Source organism: Pinus tabuliformis, chromosome J (genome assembly GCF_031772625.1).
Source record: "Pinus tabuliformis cultivar Carrire ecotype Pingquan chromosome J, CPIR1, whole genome shotgun sequence".
NCBI lineage: Eukaryota > Viridiplantae > Streptophyta > Pinopsida > Pinales > Pinaceae > Pinus > Pinus tabuliformis.
The window spans coordinates 888,353,395-888,376,872 of NC_142295.1; the positions used below are offsets into that span (position 1 = coordinate 888,353,395).

A 23,478-nucleotide genomic window follows, 5' to 3' on the forward strand; every position below is an offset into this window, starting at 1 on the left:
CCCCTTCTCTCCCAAATGAGGAAGTCAAAAAAACACTTTGCGAGAAAATTATTACAATGAGAAATGACTCCTAAATTTCTAGATTCTTCAACTTATTGAGGAATACTCCAATCCTACACCTAAATTAAATATTTATAACTCTAGAAAAAGCAAGAAGATCTTTTTCCAACCTTAACATGTGGCCAGTCCACCACAATGTTAAGACTTGTTCCATTTCTTCATCTCTCAAGCTTGATCTAATGCATATGCATCAGATTCCCTAGGAAGGAAAAATAACTATGAGCTCCTGCTCATAAGGTCCTCTAAATAGCACCCTTCTTTTTGTAGAGCTGTACGACTCATCCATGTAGCATCCTCCATCAAACGATCGTTCCACTTCACCAAAAGCTCCATATAATCTTTCCCCCTCATGTGCTTTGCAACTCTGGGTTCTAAAATCGTTTCAACCTCCACACCCTCTGTCATAGGCATCTGCTTCATCTAAACTCTATTCACCAACTTCTCCACTTATCTTATTCGCTATAGTGGCACTTTCATGACCACTTTGATAGGGATTCAAATCAGACACATTGAAAATAGGCAAGATACCTATGCCCATAGGTAACTCCGATTCATAAGCATTTGTAGAAAATTTCCTAAGTATCTTGTAAGGTCTTATTTTCTTCATCTTGAATATGTTACATTCTCCTCTTGGGAATCTCTCCTTTCTCAAGTGAGATAAGACCATGTCCCTTGCCTCAAAGTTTACCTCTCTTCTTCTTAAGTATGCTCTTTGTTTGTACTTATAGTTTTTTTCCTGTATTTTTAGTTTTATCTCCTCATGTGAGTCACTCATTGCTGCTGAAAAATATATACCATTAGCACTCCTCTCCTCAAGTTTTCCCAAATATCTTACTTCACAAAATCCTCTAGGATTCAGTCCATATAAGATCTGAAACTAACTCTACCTCATGCTCCTATTTGGTGAATCATTGTATGCAAACTCAGCTTGCGCTCTGCTTTGGATCCTCACCCACAAGGCTTCTCAATATGTTTATGAGACTCATATTCACCACTTCAGTTTACTCAAGATATTGTGGATGACAGGCTGAGTTGAAGTTCAGTTTTGTTTGAAGCTTCTTCCATAAGGCCCTCCAAAAATTACTTTTCAACCTGGTGTCCCTGTTAAAGATTATACTCTTTGGCAAGCCATGCAATCAGATAAAATCATTGCAAAATAAATGAGCCACATGTGTGGCATCACTAGTCTTGCAACATGGGATAAAGTGAGCCATCTTTGTAAATATGCCCACAACTACAAGTATGGAGTCATTTCCTTGTTGCATCCTTGGTAAACATAAAATAAAGGCCATTCTCATCAATTCTGATGGCCTGTTGGGAATGGGAAAAGGATTATATAGTCTAGAATTTTGACCCCTCCCCTTTGCATGCTAATACACTTTGCATTTTCTCAGATATTTCAACACATATTCCCTCATCTTTGGCCAGAAATAAAAATGGTCGATCTTCCCAAGTGTCTTTTCCACACCAAAATGCCATGCCAATCCCCCATTGTGCTTTTCTTATATCAAATTCTCTCTCATTTAGCAACAAGGAATACATAATTGGTTGTTCTTGAACAACAAACCATCATGCAACATAAACTCTTTCCATGGGTTGTTATATCCGCTCACAAGGTTCTTATAGGCTTCAAAGGACTCTAAAAAATCAACATTATCCTCATACAAGTCCTTCAAATAATCAAATCCCAAAATCTATACATGGCACTCATGCATGATCAAACTCCTCTTGCTCAAAGCATCGACTACCTTGTTTTCCTGCCCACTCACATGTTTCAAAAAAAATGGTGAAACTTTGTAGGCATTCCACCCCCTTGGCATGCTTATGGTTCAACTCATCTTACTACATTATAAATTGTAATGCAAAATAGTCAGAGAACTGAACAAACTCCATGGGCATCAAATTATTTCTCCAATGCCTCAAAGGTTGGACCATCGCATATAATTCCTTCTCATAAGAGAAGTATTTATGTTTTGAAGCATTCAACTTCTTGTTGAAATATGGAACAAGTTTACCTTCTTGACTCAATACTACTCCCATGGCTATTCTGTTGGCATCACACATGAATTGGAAAAGCTAATTAAAGTGAGGTAGTTTCAACACTGGTTTCTCGATGATTTTACTCTTCAAGAGTTGGAAACCTTTTTCTACTGTTGTTGTCCAACAAAATGGTTTTCTATCTTTCTTGATTATTTCAACAATGGGTGCACAAATACCACTAAAGTTCTTAATGAACTTCCTATAGAAGCTAGCGAAGCCATGAAGGCTCCTAACTTTGAAAATGTTCTTGGGTGAAGACCAACTTACATTTGCCTCTATTTAGGTTAATCAACAGTTTCTCTCTGTTGCAACCTTTCTAGAACATAGCTTATATGGATAAGATGTTCTTCCTTTGATTGGATGAAAATAAAAATATCATCCATATAAAAAATAACAAAATTACCAATGAACTCCTTCAAGAACTCGTTCATCAATTGCATGAAACTACTTATTACATTTGTTAGTCCAAATGGTATGACTAGCCATTCATATAGTCCGCTATTGGTCTTGAAAACTATTTTCCCCTCATCCCATTCTCTGATCTGGATCTGATGGTAAACAATTTTTAGATAAACCTTTGAAAAGTAGGTTGCTCCACTAAAAAAATCAATCATGTCATCCATCCATGGCAAGGGAAATCTATACCTACTTGTGATTTTGTTCATTGCCATGGAATCTATGCACATCCTCCATTCTCCATCCTTCTTTGGACTAACTACCATAGGGACATCGTATTGACTCAAGCTCTCCCTTATCAATCCTTTATCCAACAATCCTTGAACCTATTTCATTATTTCCTCATTCTCCTTGGGTGTCATCTGGGAAACATCTTTATTCGAATGGCTTGCTCCTAGTATCATTTATATGTGATGGTTGTTACTTCTCTTAGGTGGCAACTCACTTGGAAAAATATATACTATGATATCACTAAACTCATGCAACATCTCTTGAATCTCAATAGGTAAATATATAATTTTAGTGTGTAAAATTATTACCTTTGGTTTGCACACCACTTTGTTGTAGCCCATTTTTATTTCTTCCAAAAAAAATGTTTACTAAAAATCATATATGCAAAAAAAAGGACATGTATGAATAAAAAAAAAGAAAAAATGCAAATAAATACAAAACTAGTCATAGGGCTATCATTTTGTATGTAATATTTATGAAAAAATAATCTTTTGGTTAAAGGTAATGCAAGCTTGCTATGGAATAATATTTTAATATTTTTATACAGTGGTGGGCCAGATCTATGATGGAGGAAAAGGAAAAGTTTGAAGAGCATGCAACTTTAGTGCGCGTTGTCATAAGTCACATAAGGAATTCTAATCTAGGTGGATATTGGTGGCCACTCACCTATTCTTTTTGGACCCCCACTGCTGTTTCTTTTATTTTTTTAGTTTCTTTAATTGTAGCACAGTTTACTATTTTTTGACAGTTTTTTCGGGCCTTAAACTTATGGAGCCATTTTGAGGATCTAAATGATGTTTTTTTGAAAATGGGAAAACATCATTATTTCATTAATGCTTGCAGATGAAATTTGTAATCCTCAGATAGATATTTCTAACGAAGTATTGTGCATGTCAAACAGAGATCGTATGCCAAAGTTATGACGCTGGGAAGTTGAAGTACCAATTTACCCAAACAAGGCCAATAGTTTTGGAGCTTCATCTTGTAGGGTTAGGTTTTTGGATGTTTAGGGTTTTCCATTGTTTCTCAATAATAAATAGGCCTTCGTGCCCCATTGCGACACAGTTCAGATGCATGTATCCACCACTTCACTTTTCAAAGATAAGCTACCATTGCCTGAGCTAGTTTATTTCCATTATGTTTGTAAGCATATTTAAGTTCTTTGATATTACTAAAATGAAGTGTTATTTCTGTTGCATATTTGTATTTGTGGTTATATCTATATTTTTTTTGTGTTCTTGTTTAAGTTTGGATTAGAGGTATCAAAGCAGTCTTCTCTTTCTCTATTTTTTTTCATGTCCCCAACGAGATCATGGTATAAGGAATTAGGGCTCGAACTATTTGAACCCTTGCAAGAACAGCCTCGCAAACCTCAATAGCCTCCAACGGCGAAAGAAAAGAAAGATGACGGAGCAGGAGATCCTTTCAAAATATTGCTTGGAGAAGCCCTCAAGCGACAAAGGAACATGATGATGGACAACTTTGCCCAGATCCTTCGGCAACAACCCACATGTAATACATCTTCTTCCGAAAACCTCTCTCGGAGCGCCATTCCCTTTAAGGTACAAGGTAACTTTGACATCCCCATATTTGAAGGTCAGATAGATGTTGATGCCATAGATAAATGGATAAATCTACTAGAAGTATATTTCTCAGTTCATGACTTTTCCAATCGGGAAAATATTACTTTTGCACTCCTCGAACATCCCCCCAATGTCAAGGACTGGTGGGACACCTATGGGAGAAGATGGATGAGAGTGAAACCTCATTATTCTCAACTGCACCCACTTGGAATTCTTTCTGAGTCACCATCAAGGAGCAGCATTACCCTGTCGGGAGGTATGGAGATAAATAAATAAAGTGGACCATGTTGCGATAGCGAAGGGACCAAGATGTGCGAGAGTTCACAAATATTTTTCATACCCTTCAAATGAAGTTGGGTATCAAGTATTCTGAGAAGAATTTGGTACTCAAGTTTCACAGATGTCTACAGATGTACATTGAGGACGAGATGGAAATCTTGGACATCTCCTCACTCGGCACTACCTACTGGTAGACTGTCAAGATAGAGCAAAAATTTAAGCAGAGGAAGCGAGACTTTGGATCAGTGAATTTGAAGCAAGGGAAAGACACCCTCGATCCGTAAAACAGAGGATAAATCCAAGGCAGGGTGACCCAGGATAACCTGCTGAAGCCGCAAGCAAAGAACAAAACCATGAAGACAAATAAGGACATGGGGAAATGGTGTGAGTTCCATAAGAGCCCCACTCATAGCACAAGTGAGTGTCAAGCTAGGCAGTCAGAGGTGGGTGAGCTGAAGGTTTCTGAATCAGATGCATGTTCTGGCTCTGATTCAGAATCCAATAAGGGGAACGACAAATGGAAGCAGATTATCGATGCAAATCCGAGTGCCACCATTTCCACCACTAAGATCCAGAAGAATGAGCCTGAAGATCCATAGGAGGAGGAGCATCTCTTCCACTCCAAGATGTGGGTGAAGGGTTCTCCTGTGCGGTTCATTATGAATAGCGGGAGTCGAAATAACATCATTTCAGTATAGGTTGTGAAAGTGGTTGGGCCTACCGACCACACCACACCCACAGTGGTACATCATCAGGTTGCTTGACCACGGGTGAGATCTCTGTGCTGGCTAATAGTGTCTCCTTCCCTACAACATTAAGCGCTTCATAGATGAGGTACTCTACGATGATGCTCCTATTGAAGTTTGTGATGTATTATTAGGTAAACCAGACTTGTGGAAGTGACATGTTGTGTATGAGTTAGGCACCACACTATTAATATTACTTTGGGAAATAAGTTGTATAGTATATTGGAGGTAGTGCTTCCTACCACCATCTCTTTGATCACTGTGAAGCAGTGCAATAAGATCATTTCCCATACTGGGAAATTTTCTTTCCTTATGATTCTCCCTTAGGGAGAGAAGAAGATTGTGGTCACAACCTCCAAATAGGGCTCCTTTGCACAACAAACATAGACGGACAAGGTCATGGAGGAATATAGAGACATCTTCACCACACCAACAAGGATACCTCTACACTCTCAATTCAAGCACTCCATTGATCTGACCATATGTGCATATTTTCCCAATGGACCAATATATTGATGCTATGTTATGGAGAACAATGAGATCAAGAGGGAGATTCAGGATTTGTTGCATAAAGGGCACATTAGGCAAAGTTCACCACCTTGTGGGAGCTCGATTGTGTTGGTACACAAGAAGGATGGAACTTGGAGTCTTTTTATTGAATATTAGGTGGTGAACTATATCACTGTATGAAATAGGTATCCAATCCCATGGATTGATGACCTTATGGACCAACTCAAGTGGGCCAAATATTTCAGCATGGGTGACTTGAATTTTAGGTATCACCAGGTACTAATCGAACCCTTCGATGTGGGAAGACTGCCTTCAAATCCAAAGAGGGCCTTTTCGAATGGCTGGTCATGCCTTTCGGGTTGATGAATGCCCCCAGAACCTTGATTAGGTTGATGGATGTCATCTTGCGAACCTTCACTAACTCATTCGTGGTGGTGTGTTTGGATGAAATCCTAATCTTCAACCAGAGTTGGGAATAGTGCCAATGACATACTTGATAGGTCCTCTCAAACTCTGCGACAACACAAGTTGTGTGCCAATTTGGATAAATGCACTTTTGGTATGACCCAGGTTAAATATCTAGGGTACATCAATGATTGGTGGGGTGTGCATGTGGACCCATCCAAAATACAAGTCATTCAAGATTGGTCAACCCCAACCACTCTAATGGAGCTTCGCAGCTTTCTAGGCCTTTTCTAATTTCCACTGTAGGTTCATGTTGGGGTTCTCTCATATCACTTGGCCTTTGAGTCAAGTTACCAAGGGTAGAGCGAAAGAAAAATTGTTCTAGTATGAATCCCAAAAGAAGGAATTTTCTGAGTTGAAGCATCGCCTATGATCTACACCGATGCTTAAATTACTAGACATACAACAACCATTTGAGATTGAGATAGATGCCTTTGACTATGCTATTGGTGCAGTTCTTACTTAGCAGGGGCATCTAGTGGCATATCATAGTGAAACAATTTTAGTCACAGTTTGAAAGTATCCATCTTATGACAAAGATATATTCTGTGCTTCATGCATTCTGAGAATGCAAGCACTAAATTCTGGGAAAGGAAACAGTCATCCACATAGACTACTAACCCCTGCAATTCATACAAACGCAAGGGAAGCTGCAGAATGATCACCATCAGAAGTGGTCCATATAATTGCAATAAATACATTTGAATATTAGATACAAGAAGGGAAGCACCAACAATGTTGCAGACTACCTCAGGCAACCACCGGTCATGGCATTTACCACTATGCTCAACTCTTGTGGGCATAAGACTTCAGGGTGGCCGCATCTGTACAAAAGTGATCTATAATTCGACAACACATACACAACACTCTTGGAAGGCAAGCATGTTCCAAATTTTCACCTCCAGGATACAATGTTATGTCACCTAGGACATGTTTGTGTTCTTTCAAGCGAGCATGCCAAGATGATTTATGAGGTGCATTACAGTCTGGTCGCTAGAAACTTCAGAGTAGAGAAAACAGTGGAAGTGATGTAGAAGTATTTTTATTGGCTGAACCTTCGATAGGATGTTGGGAACTGCATCCAATCCTAAACTGCTTTTGTTATTTCCAAACCAACAATCAATAAGCAAGGCCTATATACTTACCTACCTACTCCTAGTCAACCTTGGGAATCCATGTCCATGGGTTACATGTCAGGCCTCCCTTCTACTAAGCATGGCAATGACTGTGTTTTCATGGTCATCAACAAATTCTCTAAGATGGCCATTATGGCGGCTTGCAAGAAGAGTATCACAGTAGAAGCCATTGCTAAGCTCTTATTTGAATGGTTATGGGTACACTTTTGGATCCCAAAGTCTTTTATCTCAAATCAAGAAAGAAAGTTAGTAAGTACATTTCGGTCAAGTCTCTAGTCGATGCTGGATACCAATCTCACTAAGTCCACGATTTTCCACCCCAAAAATGATGGCCAAACAAGGTTGTCAATAGGATGATCATACACATTATGTGCAGGTGAAACTTGAAGCATCTATGCACATGGGATGAAAAGATACCGTATGTCCAGCATAGCTACAACCAAGCTCCCCATAGCTAATATATCCATAACCCCTTTCCAGGTGGGGTTTGGATTCCAACCACTATGTCCCATTGATGTGGCCATACCATTTACAGCTACTCAAGTAGTTTTGGCCCATGTGCAGTCTGAAGCCAATAGGGCTAACAACTTATTTGAGCACATCTAGTACATCCATCAGTAGTTCCATTACATATTAGAAAAAGGAAATGCTAAGTACAACCAACGACATGATCAACATCGGGTGCCACACAAGTTCCAGGTCGACAACAAAATTCAACTACATCTACAGAAGGAGCACCTCATTGGGACCCACCATAAGCTTAGGTCGATCTAATATGGGTCATACACGATCACCAAGGTTGTAGGGGAAGACTGTTTCAAGCTCATCATTCCATTGTTCCTTGGCCTGCACCTAGTGCTCAATGTGGACCACCTTTGGCCATACATTCCACCATTACTGGACACATCCGACATTGTAGAATAACTGACCCCACCGAGTTAAACCCATAATGCATGGAGCATGCCACAAATTATCGGATCATGGACACATAGATCAATAATACTCACTAAAAAACATCAAACTCCTGCACCAAGCAAAGTGGCTCACCAGGGGCCAAGTTCAACAGAAGTTTCCCATATCATGGAGGCCCTCCACGCAATGGGGACCATTGCTTCCTAAGGTGGGAGGACTAATCCAGGTAGATATTGGTGGTCACCCACTTGCTACAGTTCGACCCCCATCACTGTTTATTTTAGTTTTTAAATTTCCTTAATTGTAGCACAATTTACTCTTTCTAGCAGTTCTTCGGGTCGTGAACTTCCAGAGTCATTTTGAGGCCCTAAAAAACGTTTTTTTTTTAACGGGAAAACAAGGAATTATAATTGATATTTACAGGAAAAACTTGTAGTCCTGGAATAGGTATTTCTAATGAGTTATTGTATGCATCAAATGAAGATTGCATGCCAAAGTTACGACCCTAGGAAGTTGGTGTACCAATTTACCCAAATGGGGCACATATTTTTAGCAGTTCATCTGCTAGGGTTAGGTTTTTGGATTTTTAGGGTTTCCCATTAAATCTAAATAATAAATAGGCATTCCAGCCTCATTGTAACATAGTTCATAGGCATGTAACCACCACATTTCTTCTAAGAGATAAGTTGCCATCGCTCGAGCTAGTTTATTTCCATTATGTTTGTAAGCATATTTCATTTCTTTGATATTATTGAAATGAAGTGTTATTTCTATTACATATTTGTATTTGTGGTTATATCTATATATTTTTTTTGTTTCGAATCAACTTCATGATCAACAAACTCAACAACGTCTTTTGGCACCATTGGTGGGGAACGGAGAAAGAACTTATTTTTTCGTTGGGTTTTTCTTGAAAAAAAATCTTTGTCTAGTGAGCAAAGATAGTTTGTTGGGTGAGTTTACATTACCATGTGGGAATTAAAAGTAGTATTTCTAGCTCCAAGAAGTCCCCACACAGAGCTAGATACTTCCCAGCGAAAAATCTTAGCTATATCTGACCTTGAAAGACTTGTTTCCAAAAGTGTTTGGAGAGAAAAACAATCTTCTAAAACCCCAAGTCCCACATTATCTGCTCCCGATTCTATATCTTTATCTCAAGATACCAAAGAATCTAATCCAGAAGAAGTTGCAAGAAATTTGGATTTCTCTGAAGGGTGTTTTCCTTTTCTTGAGTTTAAACCCTCAAAGAAAGATCATTTGAATCTGTTTCTTTCTCTTCTCCATTTGTTTCAGAAATTGAAGAAATAAAAGCCATTGATTTTTCATCCCCATATGAGATTGTTCCTTCTATTTCTCAGCCTATCCCAATATTTGTAGTTCCTCCAACTTCTTTTGTGTTACAAGTAGGGAATCTTCCTCCACAAAATCAAAAGATGGTTATTCTGGGGTTTCCTTTAAATAGATATGGTCCACTCAATCTCCCTCATTCAATGAATGTAATGCCTCAATATTACTTGAATTTATTGCCAAGATTCATAGGAGACAATGAACTTATGGTTAAGAATCATATAACAAATTTTTGTGCCTTTGTTGGAAACCTCAATGTGGATTTTTTGGATGTGGTAATGAGGTTATTTGTGTAGTCTCTGGATGGAGAAGCTAGGAAATGGTTCAAAACCCTCCCAAATAATTCCATTAATATCTGGGAAGAGGTGGAGAATACTTTTATAAAAAGGTGGGGAGAAAAAAAGTATCATGGTTATTTCTTGACATAATTCAATGCTATCAAAAGGAAACCAAATGAGGAAGTTGTTGAATTTATTAAAAGTTTTAATAAGCTCAGCATCACTCTTCCATCAGATATTAAACCAACCTCTGCAGGTGCCAAGGTAGTTTTTGCAGGGGATTTTGAATCTGATTTTGGTTTTACATTGAGAGAAAGAATGTCTCCCATGCTAGATCAAATCCAAACCGATAATTTGGAGATTGAGGAAAAATTATTCGCAACTAGAAAGAAAAAAATTGAAATCTAAGGATAAAGAAAAGAAGAAAGGAAAGGAATAAGAGGGACCCTCAAATCAACACAAGGACGTTGAAGAACAAAAATTGGATGAAATGAAAAAAGTCATCAGAAACTTATCCAACACATTAGTTAAGATGGAGCTAGAAAATAAAAATCCAGTAGTCTTCAAACAAAAATTTAAATCCATAGTTTAGGATACCTCCTTTGAAAATTATACAGAAGGATCTGAAAGATCCAGATCAAGTGAAACCTACTTTTTAGATTCTTCAAGATGAACAAGAAGAAACTATGGAGGAAAGTCTACAATTTCATGAAAATTAGTAATCCACTCTATCAGTGGAAGAATGTGAGGAGTTTTATGATGAGAATATGGATTTTGATTCATAGGCTACTCTGGGTGAGGAAGAAGCTAATAAATATTGTAGAAAATTTGTAGACATGATGTAGGCTGAGCGACATAAAAAATATAGTCTCATATCAAGGAAGAGATAAAAAACTCAACATCAAGTTGAGGAATAACCTAAGATGCCAGCCTAGTAGTATGTCCAGAGGGTTGATGATAAGGGGAAGCATCCACTCTGAACTATTCCAGTTCAACAACGAGAAAATTCTAAAGGCCATCAAGTGAAAATGAATCAAGTGAAGCAAGCAAATAAGCCTATTACAAGTCAGCAAAGAGTAAAAAATGATAAGTCAATAGAACAAGAGAAAGAAAAAACAAGACTATAGGTACATCCTTTTAATATTGAAAGGAATTGGAGAAAATGAAGATCCCAATCCCATTGGCCGAGTTGGAAAAGTAGTCTTCTTATAGAAAGCATATTTCAGATTTTATTAATCTATCTCAAGAATTTTTTTTAGTAGATACAGTTAATTTACAAGAGGAAAGGCCAGTGGTCATGTTTTTTCCTCATGTGGAGGAATCGGACTTAGCTACTCCACCTTTGTACATTTCTCTTTTAGTGCATGACCTTATGTTACATAACTGCGTGCTTAACTCTAGATCCTCTCATAACTTGATTCCTCTCTTTAAAATGAAGTAGTTGAATCTGTAGATCATAAAACGTTACAAGGACCTATATTCATTTGACTATAAAAGAGTAAAATGTATTGGCCTCATAAAATATCTTGTGGTTTATTTAGCTCATACTCTAGCCATAAGTATTGTAATGGAAATATTGGTTACAAACATCCCAACTAGATTTGGAATGTTTCTTTCAATATCTTGGGGTTCAAAATTGGGAGGAGTGACGAAACAAGATTTCAGTTATGCTATATTCTAGTTTTTGGTGGAGAAGAAAGAGTATTGTATCAGGAGTCGTTATTTGTCAAGACAATCATGAAGGAGGAGAGTTATAGAAATTCCCCAATTTATAGTCGGGAAAAATATTTTTCCTTTTTATGTTGGAAGTGAATGAAGACATTGTTGATCACACACAGCTACAGGTTCCTCCATCAAGTCAAAAATTAGAAGCGGTGCAGAATTGTATTTGGAAGCTATATTTTGATGGTGCTTATTCCAAAGAGGAAAATGGTGTAGGGATTATATTGTTTTCGTGCAAGGGTGAAATGTTCCCTCTTTTTTATAAATTGGAGTTTTATTTTTCAAATAATATAATGGAATATGAGGCTCTAATTCTTGGTTTGTAGGTTGCCAAGAACATGAAAATTGAATGTCTATCTATTTTTTGGGGCTGAGAATTGGTGGGAAAACAAATAAGAGGGAGGTGTCAGACAAAGCACGTAAGGATTTGAGCTTACCAAAATGAGGTGTGGGATTTGGTAGATAATTTATTTTCAGCATTCAACATTTAGTTTTTATGAAGCCAAGGTAATAGATTGGCTAATTGACTTGCAATGAAATTCAGTACCTTTAAACCTCCACAGAAGCCAAAATTGAGATATGAAGTAGAAATCAAAAGTAGGACTTCTATACGTGACAATGTGAAGTATTGGAGGGTATTTAAAAATTAATAAAACATCAAAATATTTTTGGAGGAAGTTGGAGAGTTTTCCAATTCAAATATTGGCCAAGAAGAGGAAGTTGAGAATGTTGAAGAAGAAGAAGCTAAAGATGAGCTACCTTGGAAGGATTATACTGCAGAACAAAAAATTGTACAACTGAAAGGTAATGTAATTCCTAAAGGTATGGTTCCTTTGAAGAGACTGTTTTATGCAAATGATATTCCTGTGAATGTTAGCAAGAAAAGCTGGGAGGATGACATTGAAGATTGTAATCTTAGAATTGAACAACAACCTAAGCTTGTGAAATTAGAAAAGGGTATTTCAAAATATTATAAACACAGGTATGTTGATCTATTTAAGAAGTATTATGATGTTTTTGCATGGTCTTATGAAGACCTTAAAACTTACGATAGAGGCATTATGAAACAGAAGGTTACACTTAAGCCCAGGGTCAAGCCCTATAAGCAAAAACTGAGACAAACCAATCCTTTTTTGTTGCCCTCAATTGAAAAGGAAGTGAAAAAATTACTTCAGGAAAAAATAAATTTTCCTTTAAGATATTTAGACTAGGTGGAAAATTTAGTTCCTCTAAGAAATAAGAATGGAGAGTTCAGTCTATGTATAGACATCCAGATCTTGAATAGAGCATCATTAAGGGAAAACTAACCTCTTTCAAAGATGGATCATATGATGTAGAAAGTCATAGTATCTTTGAGTTTATCCATGATTGATTGATTTTCTAGATATAATCATATATCATTCCATCCATATGATAAAAATAATACAACATTCACAACACCATGGGAAACCTTTAAGGCTTTATGTATGCAAAGATGTAATTATGTTTAATGAATGTTGGAGCTACCTATCCGAAGGCTATGTATATAGCCTTTGTGGCAGAAGAAGATAAATCTGTTGTGATGTATTTGGATGATATTATAGTATTTTCTAAATATGATAATGAGCATTTGAAACATCTACAACAAACTTTTGAAAAATGCAGAAAATATGGATTATCTCTTAATCCAAAAAAATTCTTATTTTTCTTTTAGAGAAGGGAAATCATGGGGGCATAGTGTGTCAAAGGAGGGAGTTAGAATTGATCTGAAACATGTAGAAGAAATAAGTGACATTCCTCTATCTAGAAACAAAAAGGAAATTCATATTTTCATAGGTAGAATAAACCTCCTCAAGAGGTTTATTCTAAACTATGCATAAATTGTAAAAGAAATTACTGTTAAAAAGAGATGCAAATGTTAGATGGACTCTGGTAGCTAGAGAATTCTTGTAAGGATTAATAAGGAATTTGGAGAAGCTCATGTTTTGGTAAGTTTTGATTTTCGAAAACTGTTCCAAGTTTTATCCTCTTCCTCACCCTCTACAATTGCAGTTGTACTCTTGAAAAAGAATAAAGATAACAAGGATAGGCCAGTTGCATTATTAGTCAGGTATTAAGGGATGATAAGTTAAAATGTAATATTTTTGATAAACAAGATTATGATTTTGTTAAAGGATTGAAATAATTTAGAACATACATTTTACAGTCTCAAATTACTACATATTTATCAAATTCAGTTGCCAAGGATGTTCTGACACAAGCAGATAGTGAGAGGAGAAGTGGAAAATGGATAACTAATATTCAAGGGTATGAAATGGATATTAAGCCTACAAAACTGATAAAGTGGCAAGGGTTTTCCAAAACCTTCACAAAAGAAAACTATCAAGAAACGAGGATTAATATGCTAGTCGAAATGCCTGAATCAAATACTGTTGGCGAGGGAGGTAAGTCAAATCAACAAGATAATGATATTTCTTGTAATTCCCTGCTTAATATTATCATGAAAATTTTATTAATGTTTAAATTACCTGAAAATGTTGACTTATAATTATCAAGAAATATTGGTGAATACCTTCAATTGGGAAACTGTAAATTTTATTTAATGATACAAAATTTATTATTTCTATTATTCAATTCCCAACTTGTCTTCTCAAATTTAATATTGGGTAGGATATGGTCTCCTTCCATTATTCCAATTTATATATTCATCTCTCATCCCCAAAATATTTACTTGGGAGACGATATGGTCCTCCCCAATTAATTACCAATTTTATATTCATATCACATCCCCAAAATGTACTCTCACATTTACTTGAGAGAAGACATGGTCCTCTCCAATTAATTACCAATTTATATATTCATCTCTCATCCCCAAAATGTACTCACACATTTACTTGGGAGAAGACATGGTCCTCTCCAATTAATTACCTGTTTATATATTCATCTCTCATCCCCAAAATGTACTCTCACATTTACTTGGGAGAAAACATGGTCCTCTCCAATTAATTACCAATTTATATATTCATATCTCATCCCGAAAATGCACTCTCACATTTAGTTGGGAGAAGACATGGTCCTCTCCAATCACTTACCAATTTCTATATTCATCTCTCATCCCCAAAATGTACTCTCACATTTACTTGGGAGAAGATATGTTCCTCTCCAATTAATTACCCAATTTTATATTCATATCAAATTCCCAAACGTCCACTCATGTTTACTTGGGAGAAGAGAAGTCAACTGTAAGGATGAGGGAGAAGTTATGACATTAATGAGGGGTGGTTGAGGTGGAGAAGAGAGGAGGGGCATAAAAGGGGAAGGAGGAAGGGGGATGCTGGGTCTTGCTTTTGGTTTTGGTTGGTTGTGATTTTGGAGGAATTACTTGAGCGAGAGGAGGGGAGTATTGTTTATCTTGGTCTTGGACACACACACTATGTCTGGTTAGACTTGGGCTCGGAGGGCTAGGGAACCTGTGGAGGTTTCCTGGGCTAGGAATTAATTCCTAGCTGGCTGGGAGGTAAATCCAGTCGTTAGTCAAGAGGAGCATTCCAGCAGGAGCAGCATCTCAAGGGCATCTCCACCAGGCCATCGGTACAGGTATTCCTCTAGGCATAGATTACTCCTGTAAATGATTGAAATGAGATGTTCACTATTTAAATTGTAGGAATTATATTTTAAATGGTAAATTATCATTTTTACGCCGTAAGGCGTTCCCTCTGAGAGGAACTCCCCTCAGTGCCGCGGTGTCTCGTTATCGGCCCTTAGATCGATTGTTAGACGATGGAATAAACTCCAGCCATTAGATCATCGGCCTTTTTAGAAACCAAGCGTCAGCTAAGAGAGGCCAAGCGTCTGTGGATGGATGAGAGAGGACAGCAAGCGTCTGTGGATGGATGAGAGAGTACAGCATTGTGAGGCGCCTCGATCCCCTTCGATTCTCCTGCCCTGTATTTATTCGTTGGAGTTGCAGGCATGCTGGCTCTGATAGGCCTCACATCCATGGTTCTTCTGTGCTTTTGGTGGAAAATAGGGGGTGGTCAAGTGGAAGCAAATGATCCAGAGCGTGTGAACCCTGGAATTATTGAAGGAAAAGAGGAGAATTTAAGCTATGAAATTGATAAAGAGGAGAAAGTCCTTGTGATTATGCATGGTGATGAAAAGCCCACATTTCTGGCCAAGGAATTGTCCTCTGCCTCCACTGCTGATGGTTCTGAAGTCTGAGGAGTAATATTTTGCATCAGTTATGGGAGCTCCTCTCCTCCTCGTAATGCAGAAGGCAAGTGAAACTAGAATCTTGGCTTGTGGTATTGGGATCCATTGGTGGTCAGAGAAGATCAGTATCAAATTACTTCTTCCGCCATAATGTATATATTATGCGGTGGATTTTTCTGTAGATGCAAAGATTACAGACAGGACTTTAGTATGATAATCAGAACATAGAAATTTTGGTTTTTTGTGGCCTTTTAATAGAAAGAGTTGTGTACAGACATTTTTAGCTCAATGAAGCCCTGTCTTGTCGCGGCAGCAATAGCGTGTCAAGAACAGGCATAAGATATCAGATTGCGCTAACGATTTATAGTTGCTTTGTAAGAGAATCTTTTTAATTGGGTACATGATTTCAGTCTTTGCTTCATCGGTATTATGAAACACAAAAACATGTACAGGAACAGGATGAAAGATCAAACCTTTTTCCAGGACACTTAGGCAGTACCAGTGCTGCTACAGACTTTCTGTGCTTCAGAACTTTTCCATAATCTTTTCATGTATGAAAAAGTAATTGCTACATCATTTATTTGAGGAAAATTCTGTAGATCATAGATCTATAATAATGAAAAACAGAGCAGATGAGTCTACTGACCTCTCTAGCATATACACACAGAATTTTATTGGGTTGAATAATCTCATTCAATGTGTTTCGGTTTCTAAATGAGCCAATTCTTCAGGTTGCAATGGATGTTCTTAATCTTTCTCTGTACCATCATAATCATTGGATCAGTTGGTTTTGGTTTTGACTTTTTTTAATACGGTGTGATAACAGTATGGATTAGTCTCCAACGCATTCCCATAATCATTGGACTGTCAAACTACAGTGGTAATTAGATAGCCTCAACTATATAAAGATCGACTAATTACATAGTCAAAGACGGTGAGCCTTTCTATCTGGATTCTGTCCATATAACAGTGATCTAGAATTTCTATTGGATTACTTACGATGCTGGTCCTTCCCCCTTCAATTTAGAAACTCAAAGAAAAGTTCAAAACTCCCTTGAAATCTTTTGAATGTCTACTTAAAAAAACTAGAAACCTTGCCAAATTTAATGTCTCTCATTATTTTGAAAGAATTTGAATATATTATATCTAATATAATTGGGTTTCCAAACTTTTGTTGAGTTTCAGGCAAGTCAAACTAACAGTGGTAATTAGATAGCCCCAGCTATATAAACCGCTGGTAATTACATAGTCAAAGACAGCTGGTGAGTCTTTCCGTCTGGACTCTGTCTATATAACTGTAGCCTAGAATTTCTACCGGTTCCTCACGATGCAAAGCACTAATTCTAGAATTTTTATTGGATTCCTTATGATGAAAAGCACCATTGTTGTCTATGCATGCTGGTCATTCTATATATATTGTTTTCATTATCAACTAAGTTTCCTTATTAGATTATATATAGACACAAAGCCCTTAACATTACATTGTCTTTAACATTTAAACCAAAATATTTGCATTAATTCTGTATGATGCTTATTCAAGATTTATCTTTTCATTGTCAACCCAATTTCCTTATTAGATATCTTCACATTGCATTTCCTTTAGCATTTAAATTTTAAACCAAGATTCAACATTGTCTTTGGCATTAAAACCAAGAGATTTGGGCAAACCAACCACGTTTCTTGTATTTATGGTAGAATTATCTTTGGACTATTGGTAGAAACTTAAAAAAACTGAAGTGAATCCTTTAACAAAACTTAGATTAATGAATGTAGAAATAATACAAAATTGAGCTTACATAGATCCAAAAATTGATACACTTCGGAATGCTTTTCCAGGCACTGAAAAAAACAAAAATCCACATTCTTTAAGATCCAAATTGAGCTTACATAGATCCAAAAATTGATACACTTTGGAATGCTTTTCCAGGCACTGAAAAAAACAAAAATCCTCATTCTTTAAAATCCAATAGCTAGAGCGTGTAACCAGCATGGTTGCAACCTTTATAAAAGATATAATCCCACCTTAACTAGGGATATTTGCCTCTTTTGAGCTCTCTCCTTCACCTCCTTGCCTCTGCAGCGGTTGCAGCTTAGTTCTTTTACATTGGCATTTGGTCATGAAGATCATTTGAAATGTTAAGTGTCAAATAAAGATTCATCCGAAACATTTAGATTAAAAAAACCTGAACATACTGTATGTTGTGTAGGCATCCCACCATCCTTCTCAAACCCAAATGAGGACTTAGGGGAATCATCAAACATTGCCCTTCCAAGCCTATGTGACTTGTCATACACATTGTATGAGGATTTGCCAATCAAATCCAGTGACAAAGTAGCATGATTTTAGTATGTAGATTTTCGCTGCTATCCATAATTGTGTTATACGCTATGCATATGAATTGTGTTAGAATGTAGAAATGTCCCAACATTTCAAGTGGACACTATTGCCCTCATCAGGGGATCTAAATGAAGCTTATGTGGTAGATGGCTATAAAAAATACATGGCATGGATCAGAGCCAAGGGAAGATCCAGAATTTGCCGGAGATTTTGGTAACATTCCTAATGGTATTTGTGTACCTATTAACCTAGAGTCATTCGCTGAAGCCACAGGGTGACCAACAAAATGAGTTAAATTGAATGAATATGCTAAGCCAGAACTGGAATTGTTGTGGCCAGGAACATAAAATTGAAGTGTTCTCAACCTTGATTGTGAATTTGTGTTATGATTTTGATGTTTCAGGTGAGGAGGCCGAACCATTACACGTTTATGTCCTAATGCAACTTGACTACTTTGCAGCAAAGACGATGTCTCAGTGGAAGTATCTATGATATTTTAAGACGAAATACTTGATTGCAGAAGAGAAGATGGTTGGTGCTCTTCAGATTCCTAAATTAAGAAAAACATCATTCTGCCAAACATCCTTCATATTTACATGCTAAGGAAATCACTAAAAAAGCAAGAACGAAAAAAGGAATTGGGAATAATTTGTCATCGAACTAATTAGATAAAAAAAGACAACAAGGAGAAAAGAAGGCTACCCTTCTAGGAGGTCATCTCTCCTTCTAACTCATCATAGGTCTATCCATATGAGACAAAGGTCCATGCATATGCTAATCACTATTAGGAAGAGTAGGTTACAGACCCATTATTTTCTCTATCTCTATGCCTGACTTCTTTAGGTCACCTAAAAAATAATTATCTTTCCTTGAGTTACCACTTCCTCTACCATGATTCTCCAATATTGGTCTCATATTCTCCCACAAGTATCCTTCTTCCTCTGAATTTCGCTAGTTTCTAGACACCATTCTACTGCTTATTATATCGATTTCCTGAGGTGGATGTACATGTGAAAGTAGTCCACATGAGGATCTTTGGACCCTGTAATTTCCATAGGCATCAATTAGAGCACCATGCATTAATTGATGCCTCAAATCATATCCATTAGTTGAACCATATACTACACTCAGTAGCAGCATCAAGTTGCCTGAGGTGATCTCCATCACCTTTCCCACCCCAAGGCCTTTCCCACCCCCTATCCTGCTCTACATTCCTGTCATTTAGCCTTCCAACAATCCTTGATGGAGAAGGATTCCTTCCAACTCCGATTCTTGATGATGCCAGAGGAGCACTCCTTCCTCCAACACATGATGGAGAAGAATCTCTTCCAATTTTAACTCTTGGTGGAGAGGAAACCCTTCCACCTCTTAACCTAGAGACCAGAGAGTAATGTTTTCCAACTCAAATCCTTGACGAGGGAGAGAGAGGCCTTCCAAGTCTAATCCTTGATGGAGAAACATTGAAATCGTTATCACTATAGCTTGTAGCAGTCTTCTGTCCATACCCAGGTTTAGGAAAATCATCTGCACTTTCGAATCATCTAAATAACAAATGTTTTTCTTTTAACATATTGACAAGAAAATGTCATCAAATAATTCAAATTCTATTAGAAAAATCTGAAACACACTACAACTTTCACATCAATGTTTTTAAAAATAAAGAATACACCCACGCAATACCCCTGCATTTCTAGGATATTCCACCTAATTTAACAACATTCTATGAACCATAACAAAAGGCGTGTGCATACTAGATAAAGTATCAAAGTTTCATTTGCCATTCAAGACTTTCTAAAATTAAAATCCAAATATCTAGAGACTAAATATTTTGTTCTTTTAACCGAACAATCACTTGTAAGAGAAGAGTAGTGTAAAGACCGATACTACAGCAAACTTATAAGAGAATCCTTGCTTTACAATCAAAATCTAGCATTGAGCATGGGTTTCTACTATTAGAAACAAACCTGCAAAATTGTTGTCTAGTGTAATCTGTTTTACTGGATTCTGTTGTTTAATTTAGTTGTTATAAGTGGATGTTTTTCATGTTCCATTTCACGGGAAATGTAAGAAAATGCCATGTGTGGAGGAGGAATTCATGTCAGATATCCACTGTGAAATCAGAGCGGAAGAATTGAGAAAATATGGAAGGCATTAAGAAGCGATTTCCGAAGCAGAGGAGTTATTTTGACTAAATTCTTTACAATATAATTTGGTGGGGGTAAGGGAATGCTTTCTTTCTTCTTGAATGCTGTTTGATGTAATGGAGGAAGCGAGTTGCGCTGTCATTTAATCTAATATTTGCATTTCTTTCTTTTCCATTTCTGCTCCCTTGGTGCTAACATATATGGTATGGTACGGCGATAGATCAATTTTTTTCTATAATTGTATGGTTTATTCTGAAATTTTTAGATTTCTCACTTTAATTAATTATTTATATTAATATGAATTAAATTAATTAAACTGAATTAAATTTACTGGACGATGTTTTTTTATTTAATTTCCTAGAGGTGTAATTTGAATAATTTTAATGTTTTTTCATTTAATTTCTTCACGGTGTAATTTGAATATTTATTGTATTATTACAGGTTATCCGTCTATGGAAAAATAGCATAGGGTGCTAGATTGAGATGGGAAGATTGGAGATCTTTTGGAACTTTTAAGAAAGAAAGTAGTAGGGTTGTTGGAAATGAGAGTAGACTGAGAAGAGATGCGACGGGCATATATACGTCCGTGAACCTACATACAGCTCTGCTTATTCTCCTTCGGCTTCTCTGTCTCTGTTCTGGTTTTTGTGTGTGTTCGTGTGTTCTGGAAGCACTTCCATTGTGTTGTGTTGTCTCGTTATTTCTCTGTTTCATGTTATATGTCTTATGTGTGTTATATATGTTATGTGTGTTACGTGTGTTGTCTCGTCGTTTCTCTGTTTCATGTTATATGAGGAAAGTAGCAGAGTGCTATGATGAAAGTTGTAGAGGATGGAGGGTGAATGGGTTGGAATCTGTGAAAAAAACGGAGCTTAAGATGCATGCCGTTTTACTGTAGACTATTTAAAGCTTTGTAGTTATTTGATTTTTAAGGTGTACCTCTTTGCATCCAATGTGTTGTAGCAGGGTGTGGTGAGGAGAGCCATCCATCCATTCGGCGGTGAAGAAGGTGACAGAAAAGCCATGGTACACAGTCAGCCGCTTTGCAAGCTCGAGCAATGGGATGTGATGGCCCGACCCAAACCCAGGGAAGATTGCGACATGAGGCTTTTGGCTCTGCTCTTGCGACTCCATGAATGTCTCTATATTCCAACAAGCAAATGCCAATATTTGAAGGGTGGGTTCTGTAATGATGAAGGGGACACATTTGCGATGGCATTCTCCTGCCCTGTATTTATTCGTAGGAGTTGCAGGCATGTTGGCTCTGATAGGCCTCACATCCATGGTTCTTCTGTGCTTTTGGTGGAAAATAGGGGGTGGTCAAGTGGAAGCAAATGATCCAGAGCGTGTGAACCCTGGAATTATTGAAGGAAAAGAGGAGAATTTAAGCTATGAAATTGATAAAGAGGAGAAAGTCCTTGTGATTATGCATGGTGATGAAAAGCCCACATTTCTGGCCAAGGAATTGTCCTCTGCCTCCACTGCTGATGGTTCTGAAGTCTGAGGAGTAATATTTTGCATCAGTTATGGGAGCTCCTCTCCTCCTCGTAATGCAGAAGGCAAGTGAAACTAGAATCTTGGCTTGTGGTATTGGGATCCATTGGTGGTCAGAGAAGATCAGTATCAAATTACTTCTTCCGCCATAATGTATATATTATGCGGTGGATTTTTCTGTAGATCCAAAGATTACAGACAGGACTTTAGTATGATAATCAGAACATAGAAATTTTGGTTTTTTTGTGGCCTTTTAATAGAAAGAGTTGTGTACAGACATTTTTAGCTCAATGAAGCCCTGTCTTGTCGCGGCAGCAATAGCGTGTCAAGAACAGGCATAAGATATCAGATTGCGCTAACGATTTATAGTTGCTTTGTAAGAGAATCTTTTTAATTGGGTACATGATTTCAGTCTTTGCTTCATCGGTATTATGAAACACAAAAACATGTACAGGAACAGGATGAAAGATCAAACCTTTTTCCAGGACACTTGGGCAGTACCAGTGCTGCTACAGACTTTCTGTGCTTCAGAACTTTTCCATAATCTTTTCATGTATGAAAAAGTAATTGCTACATCATTTATTTGAGGAAAATTCTGTAGATCATAGATCTATAATAATGAAAAACAGAGCAGATGAGTCTACTGACCTCTCTAGCATATACACACAGAATTTTATTGGGTTGAATAATCTCATTCAATGTGTTTCGGTTTCTAAATGAGCCAATTCTTCAGGTTGCAATGGATGTTCTTAATCTTTCTCTGTACCATCATAATCATTGGATCAGTTGGTTTTGGTTTTGACTTTTTTTAATACGGTGTGATAACCGTATGGATTAGTCTCCAACGCATTCCCATAATCATTGGATCAATTGGTTTTTGGTTTTTTTTTTTTTTTTTTTAAATACGGTGTAATAACAATATGGATTAGTATCCGGGTTACTGCATGATGTTTAATATTTATTAATATTGTCTGTACACTTTTTAGTTCTGCTGATGACAGTAATATTTACGCCGTAAGGTGTTCCCTCTGAGAGGAACTCCCCTCCGTGCCGCGGTGTCTCGTTATGGGCCTTAGATCGATTGTTAGACGATGGAATAAACTCCAGCCATTAGATCATAGGCCTTTTTAGAAACAAGAGGCCAAGCGTCTGTGGATGGATGAGAGAGGACAGCAATGTGAGGCGCCTCGATCCCCTTCGATCTAAACATCAGGGAGCTCTATGAAGCGGATCATGTCCCTTGACGAAGATGGCAGGGTGTGGTGAGGAGAGCCATCCATCCATTCGGCGGTGAAGAAGGTGACAGAAAAGCCATGGTACACAGTCAGCCGCTTTGCAAGCTCGAGCAGTGGGATGTGATGGCCCGACCCAAACCCAGGGAAGATTGCGACATGAGGCTTTTGGCTCTGCTCTTGCGACTCCATGAATGTCTCTATATTCCAACAAGCAAATGCCAATATTTGAAGGGTGGGTTCTGTAATGATGAAGCATAATTTATAGTTATAAAACAAATGTATGACATTCACCCATTTTTAGCACAACTTAT

At 37.4% G+C, this 23,478-nt stretch overlaps 1 protein-coding gene across 1 annotated transcript; it reads left to right on the forward strand.

Moving 5' to 3' along the window:
- The first annotated feature begins 21,630 nt into the window (after positions 1-21,630).
- Positions 21,631-21,942, forward strand: LOC149229532 (protein GLUTAMINE DUMPER 2-like). Its single transcript, XM_089381055.1, has one exon. It carries the CDS (start codon positions 21,631-21,633, stop codon positions 21,940-21,942), a length of 312 nt encoding a protein of 103 aa, XP_089237181.1.
- Positions 21,943-23,478: the final 1,536 nt, after the last annotated feature.